This window comes from Pleurodeles waltl, chromosome 3_1, assembly GCF_031143425.1.
Source record: "Pleurodeles waltl isolate 20211129_DDA chromosome 3_1, aPleWal1.hap1.20221129, whole genome shotgun sequence".
Classification (NCBI taxonomy): domain Eukaryota; kingdom Metazoa; phylum Chordata; class Amphibia; order Caudata; family Salamandridae; genus Pleurodeles; species Pleurodeles waltl.
Genome location: NC_090440.1, coordinates 1,916,388,724 through 1,916,410,961, shown reverse-complemented (window position 1 = coordinate 1,916,410,961; position 22,238 = coordinate 1,916,388,724). Strand labels below are relative to the sequence as shown.

The following is a 22,238-nucleotide window of genomic DNA, read 5'->3' as shown; positions in this document are numbered from 1 at the left end:
CTTGGAAGCAAATGAGCCTACTTCTTCTACTTGTATCGTTAGTGTGTGTTAGGGCAAGGTGAAGAACTCAATATTTCTGGGATTTGGGAAGTGCATTTGTATGTGAGTAGCTCACACCAAGGCTCCGTGTATAGCAGCTTGTGTATTCCCCTGATATGTAATACCTTGTCACCACTTAGTTTTATGTTCATTCATGTGAAACAGTAGTCTACAGTAGCTTATGCAGGGTTCAAATTGTCTGCACAGCTACAGCATTATAATTGAGTCAGCAAAAGTACAACTGTCACATTGGAATCCCCCTCCACCTTTTATATTTTGTGGTCTTTCCATACCACTCTGGCATTGTCATTCTTACATAGTGTTTAAAATATTAGCAGCAGGAGGAAACAACAGTTGGAGAAATACAGTGTGACAGAGCCGAGAATGTAGAGGAACAATTTTGACTAATCTTGTATTACTTGGAAGGACCATCAAAGGGCAGTTGACTGCCCAAAAGTAGCACCGTTGAATAAAATGATGAAATTTTAAAGTCTGAGCAAAGCAGATCAGTAAAGGTGCATGCACATGGAAGTAGCAGTTGGAAATGACAGTCCCAAGGCTGCCCGTGCTGGGGCAGGAGTATGGAGGCTATTCCAGTAATTGGAGGACCAGACTAGAGTTTGTCACCCTAACAACACCCCAGCCTTTCTCGAAGGCGCCATTCAGCGTGGTAACAGCCAGCAGCGTTCAAAGATTACCCTCTGGGGTCCATAACTTTGCCAATGAAGAGGAGAGTGCCAGTTGTGTCATCCCTCAGAACAAAGATGAAGGGCCGATCTATGTGGTAGTCAAGGGTGAGTCCCACGCGGGTAGGCTCCACTGTTATCAGACGGCCTTCATCTCCATCTTCATTTAGCTCCAGCAAGGCCTTGTGCTTTACCTGGGTGATCTTCAAAGCTTTGGCAGTGAGTTTGCTAAAGTCAGGCAAAGTGGAGAGAGACTCAAGTTCTAAAGATTGTAAGAAAGGTCAAAAGAAATGGGGTAAAGAGGGAGGGAAGAGAGAACAAAGTTAATTAATGCAGAGTTAATAAATGTTTGCCTGCAGAATGTTTAAACATTCACAAAGAGTATTTCAAAGCACCTCAGGTAAAACCCTATGCACCTGTGAGATCACTAATAGATGCAGAAGTGCATTTGTATAGAATTCGGCTGGTAGGCTATGGTGATAAAAAGGTCACAGACGTTATATGAGCTGTGACTAACCTGTCACGCTGCCCAACAGAGGAGTCCATAAAGCTGAACTAGTTTTTCATACTTCTAACCCAGATCACATATACCATCATTTTCAGTTGACACTGTCTTTATATAGGGGTTGGCAGTCAGTGTCCAGGGACAGTTGATCGCTTTGGAACAGTATTGTGACAACAACAGTTTGTCAATAAATTGAGCCACAAAAAGAATTAATGTACAAAAGTCAGATTAATCTAGCTAGTGGCAAAAGGTGATATATTAAATTTGGTCACCAGCATAGAAATTCTAATTCTGGTATCAACAGTGAGTGGTAATAAACCCTGGAGGCCTTTCAAGTGAAGGTGTCAAGGACTGGACCCCAAAAACGTCTGTTGATTCATGTTCTTGATTACCTGAGGAAAGGATGACTCCTTCAAGTAGCCCTGGTTCTACACTGCCCAGAACAGTGCATGTGAAAGGCATGTATCTCCTTTAAAGACACCCATTTATGATAAATAATACACAAAGGGGAAAAACCTCTTTGGCAATTTTGTAACTTTTGACTGCAGTTGGAATGTAGTACTAGAGAAAGCAATAATGCATCAAACTCTTTCTGACATCAGGAAGAAGAAATTGGCAAATAAAATAATCCAGGCGTACAAATCTACAAAAATGTCAATTTTTTTTAAAAACAGACAAAAAAAGTAACAAGTGGCCATGAAAACAACTCTCAATAAGGGTGTGAATGTGTTGTGACACATTCAGTGCTTGGAAAAACTTTCTCATTTACGGTATTAACAGGAACTGACATCACAGGTAAGAACCTTTTCCTATCTTGGGTTATTAGAAATATCTTAACATTCTATTGGTAACCCATCATATTGAAGTAGATTATGTGGACTGATTATACCCCCTTCTGGAAAACATAGGCCCTCATTTTGACTTCAGCGGATGTAAAAGCCCGTCCGCCGAAGTCCCGCGGTCAGGTCACTGCCAGTGCGGTAACCTTCCTGCGGCCCCTATTACTCGTTTCCCGCTGTGAAACTGAGTTTTTGCCTGCTGGCCCAGCGGGAAACAGCCTATAACATTGGTGCCAGCTCATAATTGAGACAGCGGCAATGTTGCGTGCGTAGGGTGCACCAGCACCTGTTTGCCTTTTCAGTGTCTACAATTCAGACAGTGAAAAGCATGATGGGGAGGCCCGATGGGACCCCCTGCACCCCGTCTCTGCCAGAATTTTCATGGCAGTGCAACCACCATGTAAACGCCAGCAGAGAGAGGGGTCGTAATCCCCAGTGCTGCCCTGGCGGATTGAGACCACCAGCACTGCCAGGCCTTTGGCCGGTAGAAATATGGCGGTGCCAGCGGTCCAATCGTGGCGCGTTCGCCAAAGTTGTAATGTGGAGGCATGACCACCACATTGGCGGTGGTCCAACCGCCACCACGACCTCGGGCAGTATCATGACCGCCAGGGTCCTAATTAGGGCCATGGTGTTCATGGGGTAAACGTAATAGAAAGCCGAGTTTGACATAACGCGATTAGTGCTTCATTTTGCTGTGTCACTTTTGCCATCCATGCCTGTTACTCAAACTAGCTTGTGAAGCACCCCTATGGGTACTTGTTCAGCAGTACTCCAATAGCAGCATCTCAGAATACACAGCCTATCAATGAGATCTGCACTCCTTCATCTTCTGCCTTTGCCATGCCTCTGGTAAATTCTCAGCTCAGTTCACAGAACAGTTACAACAGAGAGCTTGGTTGCTAAATGCAATTTTTCACAGCACCTTAAGAGTTCATCCACACGTCTTGTACAGGTGTACAAGATGAGGACTTAAAGTCTCTGCTCTTGGGAAGACAGGCAGCCATACGTGCTTACCAATCTGCTGTGCGAGACATACTTCTTTACTGAAAACTACTAGTGTCAATTTAGTAATCAGTTGTCATTTGACTCAATGGAGCCTCTGCATTGCAATTATCAGGTATTTCCATTCAGGACACAAGGCAGCAAATGTATGGCGAGAGAGAAAAGGATTATAATTCTCCATGGAGTGCCCCTTATGATGCCCATTGAGGGTTGGATCCAAGCATGTCGCACATGGTTTCGCTGGAGGTGTGGTTCCTGAGTCAAAGACTCACTCTTTGGTGAATAATTGATTCTAGCATCTGCTTACAGTTAAATGGCTTAATTTCACTCCCATGCTTCAATTTTTACTTTTGTGATGGGGCTGCTTTGCAGTGCCCACCCAACTTTGTTGCATGCCAGCTGGGTTGCTTACAAGAAGCCTTTCCCTTATTTCTTCCTCTCAGGGTTGGGACCGTGTTTTCCCATGCAAAGATTTATTTAGCACCTTTTTTTTGTACATTTGCTGGTTGCTTAAAGCAGCATTTGCAGGCTATACTTAATGTAATTTCCGTTCTCTGTTCCGTTGACTGCTTCCTTGTGTTTTATTTTCTAATGTTATACTTCACAACTCCTCAGCTCTTTTGCAGTTAGTGGTTCAGTTGCAGAAGCAATTGGGATATCCTAAGTATGAATGTGGTGTTGCTGCAGAATGCACTGTTCGTTTTAGGTCTCGCCTACACTGTAATGAAAGACATTTTGTTTATAATTCAGTGGGCTTACAACCCAGGATATACCATTAGTTGTTATCACTGTCGCTTTCATTTGCATTCTTTCAATTGCTTAGCTCTAACTCAACGCCACTCAATTCTACTCTACTCTACACCACCCACTCTGTACCACTCTATGCCATGCATTCCACTCCACTCTACGCCACTCTGCCAGTCTATCTATGCTATTCCATGCCACTCTACACCACTTCACTCTGTCACTCTAGGCCACTCCACTTTACATTACTCTGTTCCTCTCTGATACTTTAGCCAACTTCACTCAATGCTACTCAACTCTACGCCACTCCTCTGCGCTACTCCAGTCTCCTTTATTCCACTGTCCTCTATTGCATGCCACTAACTTTTAGACATGCTGAACAGCAGCCACACTACCCTACAACATTGCTTAAAGACATTGGCAAAGAAAATAGCTCTCAGATAGGCAAGACTTATTGGCTTTGCCAATGCTGGTCCCAGATAACTTTTTTCTCAAGAGATAGGCCTAACATCAATTGTTATGCATTTTATGTTGGTGTTTTTAAATGCATGTTTATTTGGACATTTTTGAGTCAAACATTTGACAAAATTACACACTATCATCCCTAAAAGAATACGACTCCTATTTTATCTTTTGGGTTGCCCTCGGTCATTAGTTGCATTTCTTTGTGTTGAGTTGGTGGCAGTTGTTCCCCCTGCTTATTTAAAAATACTTTGTTTTAACTTGATTTTCATTTGATTTCTTCCAATTTATCAGTAGCTTTGCAGCTCCCTAGTAGAGGTAACCTCTGTGTTAGCTGTTGACGTCCTGCACAACCAACACTTGTGCAATACACAGTAACCATTCATTTTCTTGTGTTGATCTTTAAACTGTAGGGTACAAACTATACTGTAAGCCTTCCAATGTTACTGTTTAATGTGGCTGTTGATTATTCTAGTTTCTCACTTTGTGTCTGCATTGCCTGTCATTACTTATTTCCTTCTTAGAAGAAACAAGTTACTTACCTGTAACAATGGTTTTGCAGCCTGAATCTCTTTTAGATTCACATGCTGTGCATATTCTGACATCTAGTGGTTGGAGCCAGAAAGTACTAATTGTTTTTTATCTTTTTCTCTTTCTCTCCTCTTGGAGGTGAGTGTGTGTGCTGAAACTAGATCCCTTGAGAGTAAGCTATAACCCCCTCCCCCATTTTATGGCCAAGCTTTCAGATTATTTTTTTACTGCATGCAATAGTGTATGACATAGTTATAGCTCTATTGTATTCCTTCTGTAAGTTTGTCTGTATAGCAAGGTGCCTGAGGGAGTGTGAAATGCTGAAGCAGTGTTTTTGGACGCTGAGGTGATTTGGCATATTATACTTTAAGTCAATTGCAAGCAGTTGTCATGAAGTACTGAAATTTGTAGCTCCAACAACATCCCATCATGAGTCATTGTTGCTTTTACTATGTAGATATCGATTTTGCAACTTATTTATTAAATATTATCTTTGCCATAGTTTATGTGTAACTGTGTGCACTCAAACCCCCTACTGCCATTGGATCTCTTTGGCAGTAAGTGCTCTGCCACATCCTCTCACTGATCTAAGACCATAGTATGCAGAGAGATAGTCTGCATTTCAGTTAGGCAGTAGAGTATGAGTGAAATTATGGGCCTCATTATGAGTATGGTGGTCCTGGGACCGCCAGACTCGCCATGCTGGTTGGACTGCCACCAAAGCAGCGGTCTTGCCTCCATAGTGGAGGAGCCGCCACGGTCTGACTGCCGCCAGTCTGGCGGTGCCGGCGGTCTTAATCGTCCAGGGCAGCGCTGCAAGCAGTGCTGCCTTGGGTATTACGAGTACCCTCACCACTGGCTTTTGCATGGCAGTCCCACCGCCATACAAAGGCTGGTGGAGATGGGGTGCTGGGGGCCCCTGCACTGCCCATGCACTTGACAGGGGCAGTGCAGGGGTCCCCATGGACAGCCCCGTTGAGCTTTTCCTGCCCGAATTTCTGCACCTGACGCACCGCAACATTATGAACACTGTTTCCGCCCGCTGACCCAGCAGAAAACTCATAATTGGGCCGGCGGGTGGAAAACCGGAGTTGCAGTTTTCCGTCCGAAAGAGTTTGGTGGGCAGCCTCTTCCGCCCACCAAACTCAAAATGAGGTCCTATATCTTTATATGTTGTAACAGAGTGAGTTTGATCTTGTGCATTGGTACACCTTAGTTTTAACACAAATACATGGAATAGGGCTGCTTTCCATCAGGAATAAAATGATCAAATACATTTAACAAAGGAACCTTTGCTCAAGATTGGCACCTCGCCTCAAAACCCCACCATAAAAGAAAAAGAATATAGGTGGTGCATCTTTTTCTGTTTAAGCAGCCAAACTATGGAATTCATTACCCCCAAATATAAGATCCACGGATAACTATCTTATATTCAGAAGGCTACTCAAGAATTGGGTCTTTCCTACATAATCTCCATACTCAAACACTAATGTACAACGTATCTCTGTGTGTTTAAACATTTATAATTTGATTACATGTATATATAAAGATATGCATACTTCTTTGTACAAATGTGTATAATAACTATGTTTTTAAAAAAACATATAGATACTTTTTAGGTTTGCTTAACAAAGGTATAATTCACTTATGGTATTATTTTTATGGAAAATGTCACTTACAATGTGTACATCTGTTCATGGCATGTAGTGCTGCAGATTCACATGGTATGCATATCCCTTCCGACATCTAGTATTGGGCTCGGAGTGTTACAAGTTGTTTTTATTCAAAGAAGTATTTTCAGAGTCACGAGATTGAGTGACTTCTCCTCTCAGTTCCCTTGCGATTGGGCATCAACTCCATTGTTAGATCGTTTTCCCGCAGAGGGTGAAGAAAGGAATGATAGAGTATAGAAATATAAAGAGATGTCCATGCAAACGTAAATGTATATACATATGTACAAATGTTAGAAACTTAAACGACTACAGGCTTATGGGGAGGAGGGAGGATGCATGTGAATCTGCAGCACTACATGCCACGAACAGATGTACCCTGGATAAGTGACATTTTCCGTTCGATGGCATGTGTAGCTGCAGATACATATGCTATGCATAGACTACAAAGCAGTTAGTCCTCCCAAAAAGCGGTGGCTAGCCTGTAGGAGTTGAAGTTGTTTGGAATAAAGTCCTTAAGACAGCTTGGCCTACAGTGGCTTGTTGCTGTGAGAACACATCAACACAGTAGTGTTTTGTAAATGTATGCAGGGTTGACCATGTAGCTGCTTTAAATATGTCAACCATTGGTATGTTTCCTAAAAAAGCCATTGTTGCACCTTTCTTTCTAGTAGAATGTGCTTTTGGAGTGATCAAAAGTTGTCTCTTTGCTTTGATATAACATGTTTGTATACATCTAACAATCCATCTTGCTAAACCTTGTTTTGTATTGTATTGTATTGTATTGTATTCGTATTAATATAGCGCTTACTACCCCTGACGAGGCATCGAAGCGCTTTTCGATGAGTAGCACGCTACTCTGGAACCAAACAAGAATTAGTGATGGATTAGTATTGGGAAATAATGAGTACAGTTTTAGTATTATTATGAGTTAATTTGAGCCGAGAGAGTTTGTTAGTTAGATTGACTGGAGTAATGGAGGGGTGGAGGAGGAAAGAAATCCAGAAGTGTTAATTGGGAGTATATCCTTCATTTACTCAACCCAAAGGCTTGGGATGAGTAAAGGTGGGTGGAGGAGGGAAGAGTATGTGGAACGGTTAGGGAGAGCATAGTTGCAGGGTGAGATAAATGCGGGAGAATTTAATAGGGTTGTGTGGGAGGTCACAGTAGTAGAGTGAGGTTTGGTGAGTTAGAGGTGGAAGCGGAGGGAAGAGCTTAGGCAGAGTTATTTAGGAGATGAAAGTAGTAGAAGGGATTTCGGATGAGTCAGAGTGAGAATGGAGGATAGTTTGATAGAGACATGACATATGATGATGAGTAGATAAGTGTGATAAGATGAGAGCAGGAATTCATAGATATCTAGTATAACAACCCACCCAGGAGCCATGCAATGATCCACGAACATGCCAAGCACAGAAACAACATATACACATACATACATACATACATATATATATATATATATATATATACACACATCACACACACATATGCACATACAATACATAATTAGAACCATGGGTAAAAAAATACTTAGTCAAAAAGGTGTAAAGAGTGTGTGTGTATTTTATTGTTATGACATAGTAGCGATACATATTTTCTAGAGAAACTATAAATACATAAATAAAATGTTGATATAGGATTGCCTGTAAGTGGTTTTTGGAAAGCAATAAAAAGTTGCTTTGTTTTCCTAAAATCTTTAGTTCTGTATATGTAGTACATAAGAGCTCTTTTGAGATCTAGGGTATGAAGAGCTCTTTCTGCCACCTAACCTGGTTGTGGAAAGAAGACTGGCAATTCCACTGTTTGATTGATGTGAAAAGGAGATACTACTTTTGGTAGAAATTTTGGATTTGTTCTTAGTAGAACCTTATGTTTGTGCACTTGGAAAAAAGGTTCTTCAAGAGTGAATGCTTGTATTTCACTAACTCTTCTTAAAGAAGTAATAGCCACAAAGAAGGCGACCTTCCATGTTAAAAATTGAATTTGGCAAGATTGCATGGGTTCAAAAGGTGGTCCCATGAGTCTGGTAAGTACAATATTTAAATTCCATGATGGAACAGGTGGTGTTCTGGGTGGAATGATGCGTTTTAATCCTTCCTTGAAGGCTTTGATAACAGGAACTCCGAATAGAGAAGTATGTTGAATAGTTTGTAAGTATGCAGATATTGCAGTAAGGTGTATTTTAATGGATGAAAAAGCCAAATTTGATTTCTGTAAATGATGTAAATAGCATACAATACCTTGTATAGATGCTGTAAGTGGATCTATGGTTTTAGATTGACAATAGTAGACAAATCCTTTCCACTTGTTTGCGTAGCACTGTCTAATAGTAGGTTTCCGTGATGGAAGATTTAAATAACCATATTCTATGACTTCAGGAGCCAAATCGCTAGATTGAGAGCATTGGGGTTTGGATGCCTGATTTCACCTTTGTTTTGCGTTAACAAGTCTGGTCTGTTTGGTAGTTTGGAGTGAGGTACTATGGATAGGTCTAATAGTGTTGTGTACCAAGGCTGGCATGCCCACTTTGATGCAATAGTCTGACGTAATTTATTGACTAGAAATGGAAGGAGTGGGGGGGTGGAAGCATAAGCAAATATACCTAACCAATTGATCCATAGAGCATTGCTGTTGGATAAGGGATAGGGGATGTGGGTGTCTAGATGCAAAGTTTGGGCATTTTGCATTTTCGCTTGTTGCGAATAGATCTATGTCTGATGTTTCCCACCTTTGAAAGTACCTTTGAAGTACTTTGCGGTCCATCAACACTAGATCTTGAAGTTGACCGTGTGCTTGTGACCATTGTTGTGCAAGGCACTGTTGTAAGGGCCTCATGTTTAATCTTGCATGTGGATCTATTGCTATGCAAGATGCCATTATTTCTAGAATCTCCATGACAAATCTTACAGTGTATTGTTGATTTGGCTGTATGAGTGGTATTACATTTTGGAAAGATTATATCCTGTGTATATTTGGATACGCTAGAGCTAGTTGAGTATTTAGGTTAATGGTTGTACTTGCGCTGGTTGAAGGAAGGTGTGACTTTTGGTAGTTCATAGAAACCCCTAGTGTGTGCAGAGTTTCTATCACATAACAAGTATGTTTTTGGCATTGTGTAAGATTGCTTGATTTTACTAGCCAATCGTCTAGATATGGAAAGACATGGATGTGTGATGGTGTTGTCTTCTTAAGTATGCCGCTACTACTGCTAGACACTTTGTGAACACCCTTGGAGCTGTTGTTATGCCAAATGGCAACACCTTGAACTGGTAGTGTTTTCCCTGAATGACAAACCTGAGATATTTTCTGTGTGCAGGATGGATGGATATGTGGAACTATGCATCCTTGAGGTCTACAGGGAGTGCAGAATTATTAGGCAAGTTGTATTTTTGAGGATTAATTTTATTATTGAACAACAACCATGTTCTCAATGAACCCAAAAAACTCATTAATATCAAAGCTGAATATTTTTGGAAGTAGTTTGTTTTTAGTTTTAGCTATGTTAGAGTGTCCTTCTTTTATACCCTTTCTTGCCAGCCACGCTGTGGAGTACTTGGACGCGTGTGATGGAGCATTGTCCTGCATGAAAATCATGTTTTTCTTGAAGGATGCAGACTTCTTCCTGTACCACTGCTTGAAGAAGGTGTCTTCCAGGAACTGGCAGTAGGACTGGGAGTTGAGCTTGACTCCATCCTCAACCCGAAAAGGCCCCACAAGCTCATCTTTGATGATACCAGCCCAAACCAGTACTCCACCTCCACCTTGCTGGCGTCTTAGTCGGACTGGAGCTCTCTGCCCTTTACCAATCCAGCCACGGGCCCATCCATCTGGCCCATCAAGACTCACTCTCATTTCATCAGTCCATAAAACCTTAGAAAAATCAGTCTTGAGATATTTCTTGGCCCAGTCTTGACGTTTCAGCTTGTGTGTCTTGTTCAGTGGTGGTCGTCTTTCAGCCTTTCTTACCTTGGCCATGTCTCTGAGTATTGCACACCTTGTGCTTTTGGGCACTCCAGTGATGTTGCAGCTCTGAAATATGGCCAAACTGGTGGCAAGTGGCATCGTGGCAGCTGCACGCTTGACTTTTCTCAGTTCATGGGCAGTTATTTTGCGCCTTGGTTTTTCCACACGCTTCTTGCGACCCTGTTGACTATTTTGAATGAAACGCTTGATTGTTCGATGATCACGCTTCAGAAGCTTTGCAATTTTAAGAGTGCTGCATCCCTCTGCAAGATATCTCACTATTTTTGACTTTTCTGAGCCTGTCAAGTCCTTCTTTTGACCCATTTTGCCAAAGGAAAGGAAGTTGCCTAATAATTATGCACACCTGATATAGGGTGTTGATGTCATTAGACCACACCCCTTCTCATTACAGAGATGCACATCACCTAATATGCTTAATTGGTAGTAGGCTTTCGAGCCTATACAGCTTGGAGTAAGACAACATGCATAAAGAGGATGATGTGGTCAAAATACTCATTTGCCTAATAATTCTGCACTCCCTGTAGAGCAGTCATAAAATCTTGTTTTTGTAATAGTGGGATGACATCCTGTAAAGTTACCATGTGAAAATGTTCTGACAGGATGTAAAGATTGAGGGCCCTGAAGCCTAATATTGGCCTGAGGGTGCCATCTTTTTTGGGAATTGATAGCACCCAATTGTCTGTGGTAATATTTTGCCAATTTGTGTGGAACTGTTGTAGTCTTCCCCCCACAGGAGAGGTGTGGAGCGGAAGGGAATGAAAGAAGTCACTGTTTTTGGTGCTGTGGAGGTTGCTTAGAGGCCTGAAATTTTCCTTTATTTCTGGGGTACTGTCCTCTATATGTGCCCCTAAAACCACCCCGTTGGCATTGCGGTTGGTAGGTTGGCTTCGCCTGTGAGGTGGATGCCTCAGCGTTCTGTGGTCTGAACCCACCTCGAAACTGAGGATTTCGAAAGGACCCCCTGTATGGTGTAGAGTGCGCCTATTGCTTTTGCTGTGTCAGAGTCCTTTCTCAATTTTTCTATTGCTGTGTCTACTTCTGGCCCAAAGAGATGTTTTTTTATTGAACGGCATATTTAATACAGCCTGCTGGATTTCTGGTTTGAATCCAGAAGATCTGAGCCATGCATGCCTGCGTATAGTGACCGCAGTATTGACACTTCTAGCAGTGGTATCTGCTGCATCTAGGGCAGATCGTATTTAATTGTTAGTAATGGCTTGCCCTTCCTCCACTACTTGTTGTGCCCTTTTCTGGTGTTCTTTGGGGAGATGCTGGATTATGTCTTGAATCTCATCCCAATGGGCTCTGTCATAGCGAGCTAATAACGCTTGGGAGTTGGCTATTCTCCAATGATTTGCTGCCTGGGATGCAACTCTTTTCCCCTCAGCATCAAATTTCCTGCTCTGTTTATCAGAAGGGGATGCATCTCCTGATGACTGACTATTTGCCCTCTTCCTGGCAGCTCTAACTACTACAGAATCGGGAGGTACCGGATGGGTGATGTAATCAGGGTCAGAGGGTGCAGGTTTATATTTTTTTCAATTCTAGGTGTTATGATACGTGCTTTAACAGGTTCACTAAATATCTGATCCGCATGTTTAACCATGCCTGGGAGCATAGGGAGGCATGATATTTGAAATGTGTTGAGGATAAGGTGTTTAATAAGAAATCCTCTTCAAGAGGCTCTGTATGCATGGTGACACCATGATATGCTGCAGCCCAAGCTATAACTTGGTTATAGACATTACTGTCCTCAGGTAGTGATGGTTTGGAGGGATAACTGTCTGGATCGATACTAGGAATGGGATCTGGGTCATAAAGGTCCCATGGATCCACATGGTCTACTTCGCGTGGCACCGAGGACAGAATCGGAATGGAGTCTGATCCATGAGGCTTCCACGCGGTCGGCCTGAATAGGCCCAAGTTGGGTGCACGCGCCCCGAAGGGCGAACACAGTTGTTTTCCCGATGGTACTGCTGTGTCGATTGAAGGATATTAACCCGATCGATACCATACCGACAAAAAGAATCAAAATCTCAGAGTGAGAGGAAACACGTCCGAACCCGATGGCGGAAAGAAAACAATCTAACAATGGAGTCGATGCCCATGCGCAATGGAACCGAAGAGGAGGAGTCACTCGATCCCGTGACTCATAAACACTTCTTCGAAGAAAAACGACTTGTAACACTCCGAACCCAACACTAGATGGCAGGATAATGCACAGCATGTGCATCTGCCGCTACACATGCCATCGAACACATATATATATATACACACTAGTGTGCTGCTCCTTCACCAAATGAAGCAAATGGGACGTGCTCACAGTGGTTTCTCTTATGGAGTGCTTTTATTGAATCGCTCCTGAGGCAAAAAAAAATGCACTGCGTTTCGGTCTCGCGACCTTGATCACAGGACGCATTATTCACGATGCTACCATCTATTTATATGTCAATAGTCTTTTTTCCTTTTCTCAAAGACGTGTGACCAGTCCTGTGCTATTTCCCCAAGCTCCCACACATATTCCCTCATGCTAGACATTGAATCTAAAGTGCAACTTGAGGTTTGTTAACCATTTTCAAAATCAGTGCACTATGTTTTAGCTTAAAAGGTGCAGGTCAGGTAGTTTGCTGTACCGTATTTTACTCTTGTTGTTACAGTGCATTTCTCATGCAATTGTGCTTTGCTTTAAAGTCTGTATTTGTTCACTCGATGTTCCAGGTGAGGCACCACTCCAAAATTACCTTGCCATCCGGATTCACATTTTAAATTCTACGCAGCAACACCAATTATCTAAATCTCACATGAGCGGCTCTAATCCGTCCTGCTCAACTCGTATACTAAGATGTGCATTTTAACACTATTCCAATGCTCCCACTATCATTATCTTCACTAAAGGTATACACCGCATTTAACACTGCCTCCCCTGCCCGGAGACGCCGGTTTTCTTTCTTTTTTGGATACGATCCTGCATCTGAGAATGATTAGTTTTTTCGTTGTGATATTATTGTTTTGAACTAGCTGAATAGTGAAAGTGGGTGCGTAATGATGAGTTCTTCTTTGTGTGGAATATATATAAAAGAATGTTTCCCCTTTTTCACCGTGAATAATGGTCGTGTTAGACTATAGATGTGGTGTATGTCAGGTTATCTAATGTTAGGATGGGACTATAAGGTATCTAGATGATACCATTTGGTAGCTAAATGTTAAAAAAAAATTCTCTCTTTTCTTTGTTATTAGATGTTGATTTCTATTTGATATAGGATACAGTGTGAGAACAGATCCATTTGGTTGATTATTATTACGGTTTGACATTGAATCTTTGCAGATAGATAAGGTATCTATTTATTTTGGTACATGTGTTTCTAAATGATTTTGGGGTGACACTATAAATGTAGTGGTTTCTGTGCACTTTGGTTTGCATGCGTTTTTCTTAAAGGTTAATTTTGGTTGTGTTTTGTCACTAACCTATTGAGCATGTTGTAGGTTTTGGTTTGCTTATTTACAATATGTTTGGTACTGTTTAAACACAGAATTTGATGCGAAAAGTATAGACTTTGTGTGTTCACTGGTGGTTGTCAGGTGTAATGTGGTAATTTAGTATTTACACTCATTTACTTTCCTCTCACACATTTCTGATTTTGGATTAGTAGTTCTTGTCTGGGTTTTTACACAAAAAATTTAAACTTGATGTTTGAGCATTTTGATCTTAACTCGTATAATATGCTTATAATTTCTAGCCCTGAAGAAGTCGTATGGGATGTAATATCTCCCAAGACGAAACACGTGTTGGCTGGAATAGAAATTTTCTTTGGATCAATGACAACTTGATGTGAAGATTCATTTCAAATAAATTACTGGATTCACCGGATGGTTTTGGAATTTTGTCTATTGTGACATGAACTGATAATTTTTCTATTATACTTTTATACCAAATTTTCAGATGTCAATAAGTGGGGGGCCTCATTGTGTGTTTTTTTACAGCTGCGAAAGTACTTTGACGATCATCACTGTGATATTGTGGCCTTGCAGGAAACGCACCTTAAGAGGGGAGAAGGTCATTGCCTACACGACAAACAGTACCCACAGGTATACACTGCTTCAGCGCCAACAAAGCATTGTGGGGTTGCCCTGCTATTCCACAGGTCTAATTGCTTCCAGATTTTGGGGTCAAAACAAGATAAGGAGGGTAGATTTCTAATGGTCAAGGGTAGCCTGGGGGGAGGGTTTGCACAGCGGCCACTCTCTATACTTCCAACAGTGGACAAACCCAGTTTCTCTTGAGCTTTCTGGAAGGGTTGGAGGGATTTGCAGAGGGAGAGATAATGATACTGGGTGACTTTAATTTGATCTGGGATGCCGCCCAGGAAACAACCCATCACCAGAGAATGCCTGCAAGTGCTTTTGCAAAATCAGTTAAGTCAGCCCTCCACAGGTTAGGGCTCTTTGATTCTTGGCGTACCCTTAAGCCCACGGAGAAGGACTATACTTTTTTCTCCCATTCTCACAGATCCCACTCAAGGATAGACTATATATTTTTGAGTCGACCCCTTCGTCAGACTCTCCAATCGGCAACCATTCATCAGATTATTATATCTGACCAAGCTCCGGTGGAGGTGGGTCTGGATTGGTCCATTGCGCGCTCGAAGGCCAGGCAGTGGTACTTCCCAAACATTTTCTGATCTCTGACTCAGCAACCCGCGATGACTTGCGGAGAGCTATCAGAGAATTGTTCCAACAATAAAGCAGGAGACACTACCCCCCACCCAATTCTCTGGGATGTGTTCAAGGCTGTCATTGGAGGCACCGCATCTCCTTAGCGTCCGCGCTTTATCAGTTAAAATCTGAAGAACAACAGGTCTTAGAAAATGAACTGAAGGTAGCCGAACAGGCCCATAAGCTCTCCCCTACCTGGCAGGCCCAGAGGAAGGTGACTGCCATTAAAGGCAAACAATCCATATATACGAATAGAGGAGAAATGGCACTGTTGAGACTTCAGAAAACACACTACGAAAAGGATAATAAAATAGGCACACCTCTGGCTAGGCAACTACGTGCTAAACAAGCCAAGGACTATAGAGCGCAGGTGAATGATGAGACAGGGAAACATTATTCCAATGATGAGAAGGCGCAAGCTTTTAGGGAGTTCTATGCACATCTATATCAATCGGTTAAGTCTAATGCCCTCGCTCAAGAGAGCTACCTGCAACACACCCACCTTCCGCAGATCTCCCGGGAGGCTAATGACGTTCTAGCGGCCCCATTCACCACTTCCTAAAGCACCCAGTCCCTATGGGTATGGTGCACATTTTTATAAATCCTTTATTGCGGAGCTAACAGCGCATCTTACCGAACTATTCAATTATGTAAGAACGGAGGGTGCACTGTCCTCCACTATGGGAGAAGCCCTGATCACACTTATTCCCAAGGCGGGGAAGCACCCTCAACTCTGTGCCGCTTATAGGCCTTTTGCCCTACTCAACCTCAATGCAAAATTATATTCCAAAATTCTAGCGCGGAGACTTGAGGAGGTGCTACCGGATTTAATTCATCCTGGTCAATCTGGCTTTTTCAAGGGCCGATAAACCCATGACAATTTGAGACTAGTAATCCACCTGATGGACAAAGTAAGAAAGAAACAGGTACCCGCACTAATGCTGGCGCTCGACGCTGAAAAAGCTTTCGATAGGGTGGAGTGGCCCTTTCTGGTGGCGACTCTGCGGCGTTTTGGGTTCGGGGAACAATTCATTGCAATGGTGATGAGCAACTGCTCATGTCCCCGGTCCCGAGTACTGGTAAACGGGATGATATCTGATTTTTTTGACTTGTCACGGGGAACAAGACAGGGGTGTCCTCTTTCTCTGTTGCTTTTTGCACTTAGTGTGGAACCTCTGGCGGCACAGTTTAGGGCATGTCCGGACTTTCAGGGCATGAAGTTTGGCCCCGACCACCATAAAATGTCCCTGTTTGCCGACAACATTTTGCTGTTTGTTACTGAACACCGCACGTCCCTTTTGATAATCCAGGAGGAGCTGGCTCTTTATGAGCAAGTGGCAGGTTTTAAAGTAAATAAGGGGAAATCATACATTCTTAATTTGACCATACCCACAGCTGAAATGGGACAGATAGCATCCACGTCTCCATTTATTTGTGCTAAAAAAGAAATTACATACCTGGGAGTCAAGCTCGTTCCTAGGGTTGCCGACCTGTTTATGGCCAACTATTCATCCCTACTTAGGACCCTGCAAGCGGATTTCAAAAGATGGTCGTCACTCTGGCTTATATGGCTGGGTTGTATTAATATCATCAAGATGACAGTGCTCCCCGCTACCTATATCTGTTCCAGAGCCTGCCTATTCACATTCCTACAGACTTTTTTTTACGGAGACTCGTATGTTTTTCACAAGGTTTATATGGCAGGGCACCATGGCCAGGCTGTCCAACAAAGTGCTTATGTGCACCAGAGAAGGTGACGGTTTAGCACTCCCGACCGCCTCAAGTATTACAGAGTGTCACAACTCTGCGTCATTGCTGAGTGGTCCCTACGAGAGTCGGACAGGTTGTGGCTCCATATGGACAGGGCAGTGACGGGACGGACATTATGGGACGTCCTTTGGAAGCCCAAAGGGGCACAACCAAATAATGCATACTGTAGTGCCCCCACCGCTAATACCCTTAAGGTGTGGAATACGGTGACAAGAGCTAATGAGATTACAACTTTTCCCTCACTGCATACCCCCATCCATTTTAATACGGCCTTTCCTCCGGGGAATTCTCTGGGCCCTTTGATAGGTGGAGGGAGGGAGGCTGTCTGCGGAATGCAGATCTGTTTCATTGGGTTACGCAGCCTCACATGTGAGAGGCGGCCACCAGTGACCTACTCCCTGTTGAGAGATTTGTTCAGCAGGGAGGAGTAGCGAGGGGTAGTGTATCCACACTGTACAAAGTATTGGTTTCGGCGCAGCTTGCGCATACCCCCGACACATCCCTTTTTGGGAGCAGGTGCTGGGTTTTTCAGTGGAGGAGGGTCTCTGGCATCACCTATTTCAGGATATAACCAAATACAACCGCTCAATGGGAACCAGGGAGGAACACTATAAGCTACTTTACAACTGGTACCTCTGCGCCACGGAACTGAAACATCAAACGCGAGGAGATCGCTCCATAATGTGGCTGGCGTTGGGGGCTGCGAAGATGGCTTTAGCATCATATTGAAAAAAAGTGGACCCACCTTCAATAGCTCTGTGGTATGCGAGGCTGTGGCGCGGCCTCGCCATGGAGCGTTTAGCAGATAAAATGGATGACTCGCGAAGAAGCTTTGACTATATTTGGGACACCCTGGTTCTGTTCCTCTCAAAGGGCCTGCCTCTCACAGCTTGTAGCCCACGCCTTCGGGCTCTGCATCTTTTCCATGTGTTGGGGCTGGATCAGGAAGGGGTGATGAGTGTGTCGAAGGGTGAAGTATCTGGGCTTAGTGAGGGGACCCACAGGTTGAAGTCCTTTCAATCCTCGTCTGTTGTGCTGAGAGGGACATTTGTTGTTTTGTTAAGTTTTGTTCTTACTATGTTTAATGTTTTACAAACTTAGTGAACTACTACGCCAACTGCTGCGTGCGTCGTGCGTAATGAGGTGTGTACTTTTCTCCTAATTGTTATGTTAAGACCTGGTCAGGGAGGGACGGGGTGAATCCGCAGCATATTGTGAGTGGCTTGACGCCTTCTGCAACCTGGCTTGCATACTTTGATATATAAAAAATCCTAATAAAAACAGTTTAACAAAAATTGATTTATGTAATTAGATATTGGTGCAAACAGGGATCCTTTCGCTGATACTATCTGTCTCCCTGGTGGATTTCTAAAGCTCTTATGTACCTTTGGTAACAAAGTAAATCGTGGGATTCTTTGGATGTTCCACTACTATGTGCTTAATTTTATCTGGATTTAAAAAACTGGACTTCACACTCTCTTCTAGTAACTGTATCAGTTAATCCCTGTGTGATTGAATGAGGTTGCCGTCTAATTTCTTATAAGAGGCATTCAATAACTGTCTCATTGCTTCCTTCTCATAATCACTTTTATTCAAAATCACTATGTTCCCACCTTCGTCAGCAGGTTTAATTTTCACTGATTCATCTGACTGTCATGCACTTAGTGCTGCTCGTTTTTGCTATGTTAAGTTGTCCTTTGTTTTCACCAATCTTAGTTTGTAAAGATCATTGATAACTCTTTCATTGTATTGATCCACTTTATTTCCAGGCGGAAGAACTGGACAGAAATAAAATGTAGGTTTCAACTTGCTCAAGCCTGATCCTAATGCAAGTAAATCCTCCAGGTCATGTGTTTTCAATTGCTTCTTCATCCAGAGTTGATAGTGTTATCAGATTTTCTCTATCTTCTCCTGCTAGCTCAGTTCTCGGTTCCACTTTTTTAATTGTGCTTTCTTTGTCTGCAAACCCCTTCTTCAGTTTTAATTTCCTGATGAACTTATAAATGTCAGTTTGAGTCTGTGAGATATCAAAATGCTTTGTGGGACAAAAGTTCAATCCTTTCTTCAGGACCCCTCTTCTATTGTTGACAGCTCCCCGTTGGAGAGATTTATAATGTTCATTTCTTGTTTGAGAACATTGTCCTGACTCCAGATCTGTCTCTTCCTTCTATTCCTCTTGCCTCTCCTTAAACATCTCCCCTTGCTGCCGACACCCTGCCTCTGCCTACTCTCCCTGGGGTAGGTTGTTCTCTTTCCCATTGCTGCTGTTTTTTTTCTCTTTCCCGTTAATGCTGTTGTTGGAGGGCAAGGCACTATTTGCTTTCCAAAGTCATCTTTCCCCATTTTTTTGAATGACCACTGCCTTCTGCCAAATCAGTGTCTGTGGTTAGGGATTCACAACTTGATTGTCTCATTGCTCTCACATCAGTCAGCTCCCTTTGACATAATTCATTTAATCTGTTAGCAAATGTGAATATCCTCTCTTCAAAATCTGATTTATCTCGAGCAAGTTTAGTTTTTCCTCAGTTTCACCACCTCTGTGTGATTTTCAATCTTTCTGTTAATTTCCTCAGTGAATCTTATCTGCTCTTCTGTTAATTGCAATTTCTCCAAATTTTCTACCACCAATTTAATTCCTGTTGTGTTTTCTCTAAAGCTTTTTCACTATGTTTTATCAGGATTGGAATCAGCCCCAAAGACACATTCAATAAATACTCCACTCTTCTCGGGGCAGTTCCCCAGTAGCATCATGATGGTTTGGCATGTTGACCTCCAAATACTTCTTCAGTGATTTGACATCCCACCATTTATTAATTTCTCTCTTGGACAGCTTTTCCCAACTACGTATTAAACTCTTCACATCTTTGGATACATTTGAAGACTGTGCTTCCCTCACGTTTCCAACTTGTCTCTGAACAGTGTCCTTAAAAACTGCCTCTGCTGTTGCACGCCGTTTTGCTTCTCTAACACTAAACGCAGTCAGTCACAATTCACCTCTTTATCCTTCAGCGTCTACACCTCTGTACCCGCCTAGCATTTACTAGTTGCGAGTCCAGCATTGCACTGCCCTGCGTTTTCCTTCCCTGAGCTGTTACTCCTCCGGCCCATGTGGGCGCTATAAGGATCTTCGTGAGTGAGGTTTGTCTCAATTTGCGAACTAGAGATGGAATGATTGGAAGAGGTGGAAAAGTATAAGCAAATATCCCTGACCAAATCATCCATAGAGCATTGCCCTTGGACTGAAGGTGTGAGTATCTCGCCGCAAAGTTTTGGCATTTTGTATTTTATGCGGTTGAAAAGAGGTCTAGGTGTTACCCACTTTTGAAAGTACTGGTAAAGCCCATTCATGGACTTGTTGCTGCATCCTGTTGAGGAGGTCTGCAAATTGGTTGTCCATGTCTGGGAGATCCTCTGCGATTAAATGATTGTGGTGGTGAATTGCCCATTTCCATATTGTCTGACCAAGATGGGACAATTGAGAAGAACGTGTCACCCTCACCCCTATTTCTGCAGATAATACGTGGTTGTCATGTTGTCTGTAGGAACTAGAACCACTATGTGGGAGATTTTTGGGAGAAAAGCCTTCATTGCTAGAAAAACTGCTTGCAGCTCCAAGTAATTGCTACGTAATGCTTGTTGAATGGGATCCTATAGACCTTGTATTTGAGGGGAGTGAGATCCCCAACCTGTCTGTGATGAGTCTGTAGTCAGAGTGATCTGAGGCACAGGGACCTGAAAGGGCTGCCCCTTGGAGAGGTTGGTGGGATTAAACCATTGCAGACAATGAGCAGGTGAGCCTGGAAGTCCGACAACACTAGATCCTGAAGATGACCCTGTGCCCGAGACCACTGATGAGACAGAAATTGCTGTAGGGGACACGTGTAGTCTGGCATGAGGGACTAAGACAATGTAAGACGTCATCATTCCTAATAGTTTTATGATTATCCTCACTATGTAAGTATGGTTTTCCTGTAACTGAGAAATCAAAGTCTGAAAAGTTTGAATTCAGGTTGGACTTGGATATGCTAACCCTATCTGAGCATTGAGAATTGCTGCTAGGTAAGGTTATATCTGCAAAAGTTGGAGATGGGATTTGAGAAAGTTGATTGTGAATCTCAGAGTGTGAAGGGGGTTTACTGTGCTCCGGGTGTGATGCTGACAGTGTTGGAACGTACTGGCGTTGATGAGCCAATCATCCAAATAAGGGAAGACATGCATGTGTTGACGCCTGAGGTATTCTGCAACTACTGCTAGACATTTTGTGAAGACCCTGGGTGTGGTTGTTACCCTGAATGGTAAAACCTTGAAATGATAATGTTTCCCTGCAATAACAAATCTGACGTATTTGCGGTGTGCGGGATGAATGGGAATATGAAAGTATGCATCCTTTAGATCTAAAATTGGCCTGATTGACCCGTCCTTTGGTATAAGGAAGTATAGGGAGTGAACTCCTGACCCTTGCTGTGAGAAGGGGACTGATTCTACAGTCCCTTTGAGAAGAAGGCATTGCACCTCTTTTTTTGAGAAGAGTAAGATATTCGTGTGAGTTTGTAAGTGCGAGGGGGAATGTTTGGTGGAGTGGAAGTGAGCTCCAGACAGTAACCATGTTGGATAATTGAGAGAACTCACTGGTCTATGGTGATATTAGACCATTGTGGGTAAACATTTTTGAGTCTTTCCCCTACTGGAGAGGTGTGAGGGAGGGTGGAAGATGCAAGTAATCACTGGCATACAGGGGAGGCAGATCCTTTGGAGGTAAATGGCTGTGCTCTGCCTTTGTTATTTGCACCTCTGTAGGATCCTCTAAAGAAACCTCTCTCGTACAAATGGGAGCCTTTTTGTTTTGAGAGGTGGAAGGCTCGGTACAAGATGGTTTGAAACCTCCCCTAAATTGTGGGTGACGAACATTTCCACATTGTGTGGCATTGAGTAATGCGCCCATAGCCTTTGCTGTCTCTGAGTCTTTTTAAAAAGTTTTTCTATGGTGTTGTTTACTTCTTGGCCAAATAAGTGTTCCCTATCAAATGGCATGTTGAGGACTGCCTGCTGTATTTTGGGCTTGTATCCTGGACACCTAAGCCTAGTGTGCCTATATATAATGATACTAGTGTTAATACTGCATGCTGCAGCATCAGCTGCACACCTAATAGGATTATTAGAGATGGTTTGACCCTCTGAAACTATCTCTTGGGCCCTTTTACGGTGTTCCTCTGGGAGGTACTGGAGGATATCCTCCATTTTGTTCCAGTGGGCCATGATGTATCTTGTCAAAAGTGCCTGCAAATTG

The 22,238-nt window shown here is 42.9% G+C and overlaps 1 protein-coding gene across 2 annotated transcripts in view; it reads right to left on the bottom strand.

Annotated features, from left to right (window-relative positions):
* Nucleotides 1–283: 283 nt before the first annotated feature.
* SERPINF1 (serpin family F member 1) overlaps nucleotides 284–22,238 on the bottom strand; it is an 82,362-nt gene continuing 60,407 nt past the window's right edge. For both annotated transcript variants that reach the window (XM_069226132.1, XM_069226131.1), the window contains exon 8: nucleotides 284–987. In XM_069226132.1, the coding sequence (XP_069082233.1) occupies nucleotides 734–987 (254 nt within the window). In that variant the 3' untranslated portion in view covers nucleotides 284–733. The remainder of the gene's footprint in view (nucleotides 988–22,238) is intronic.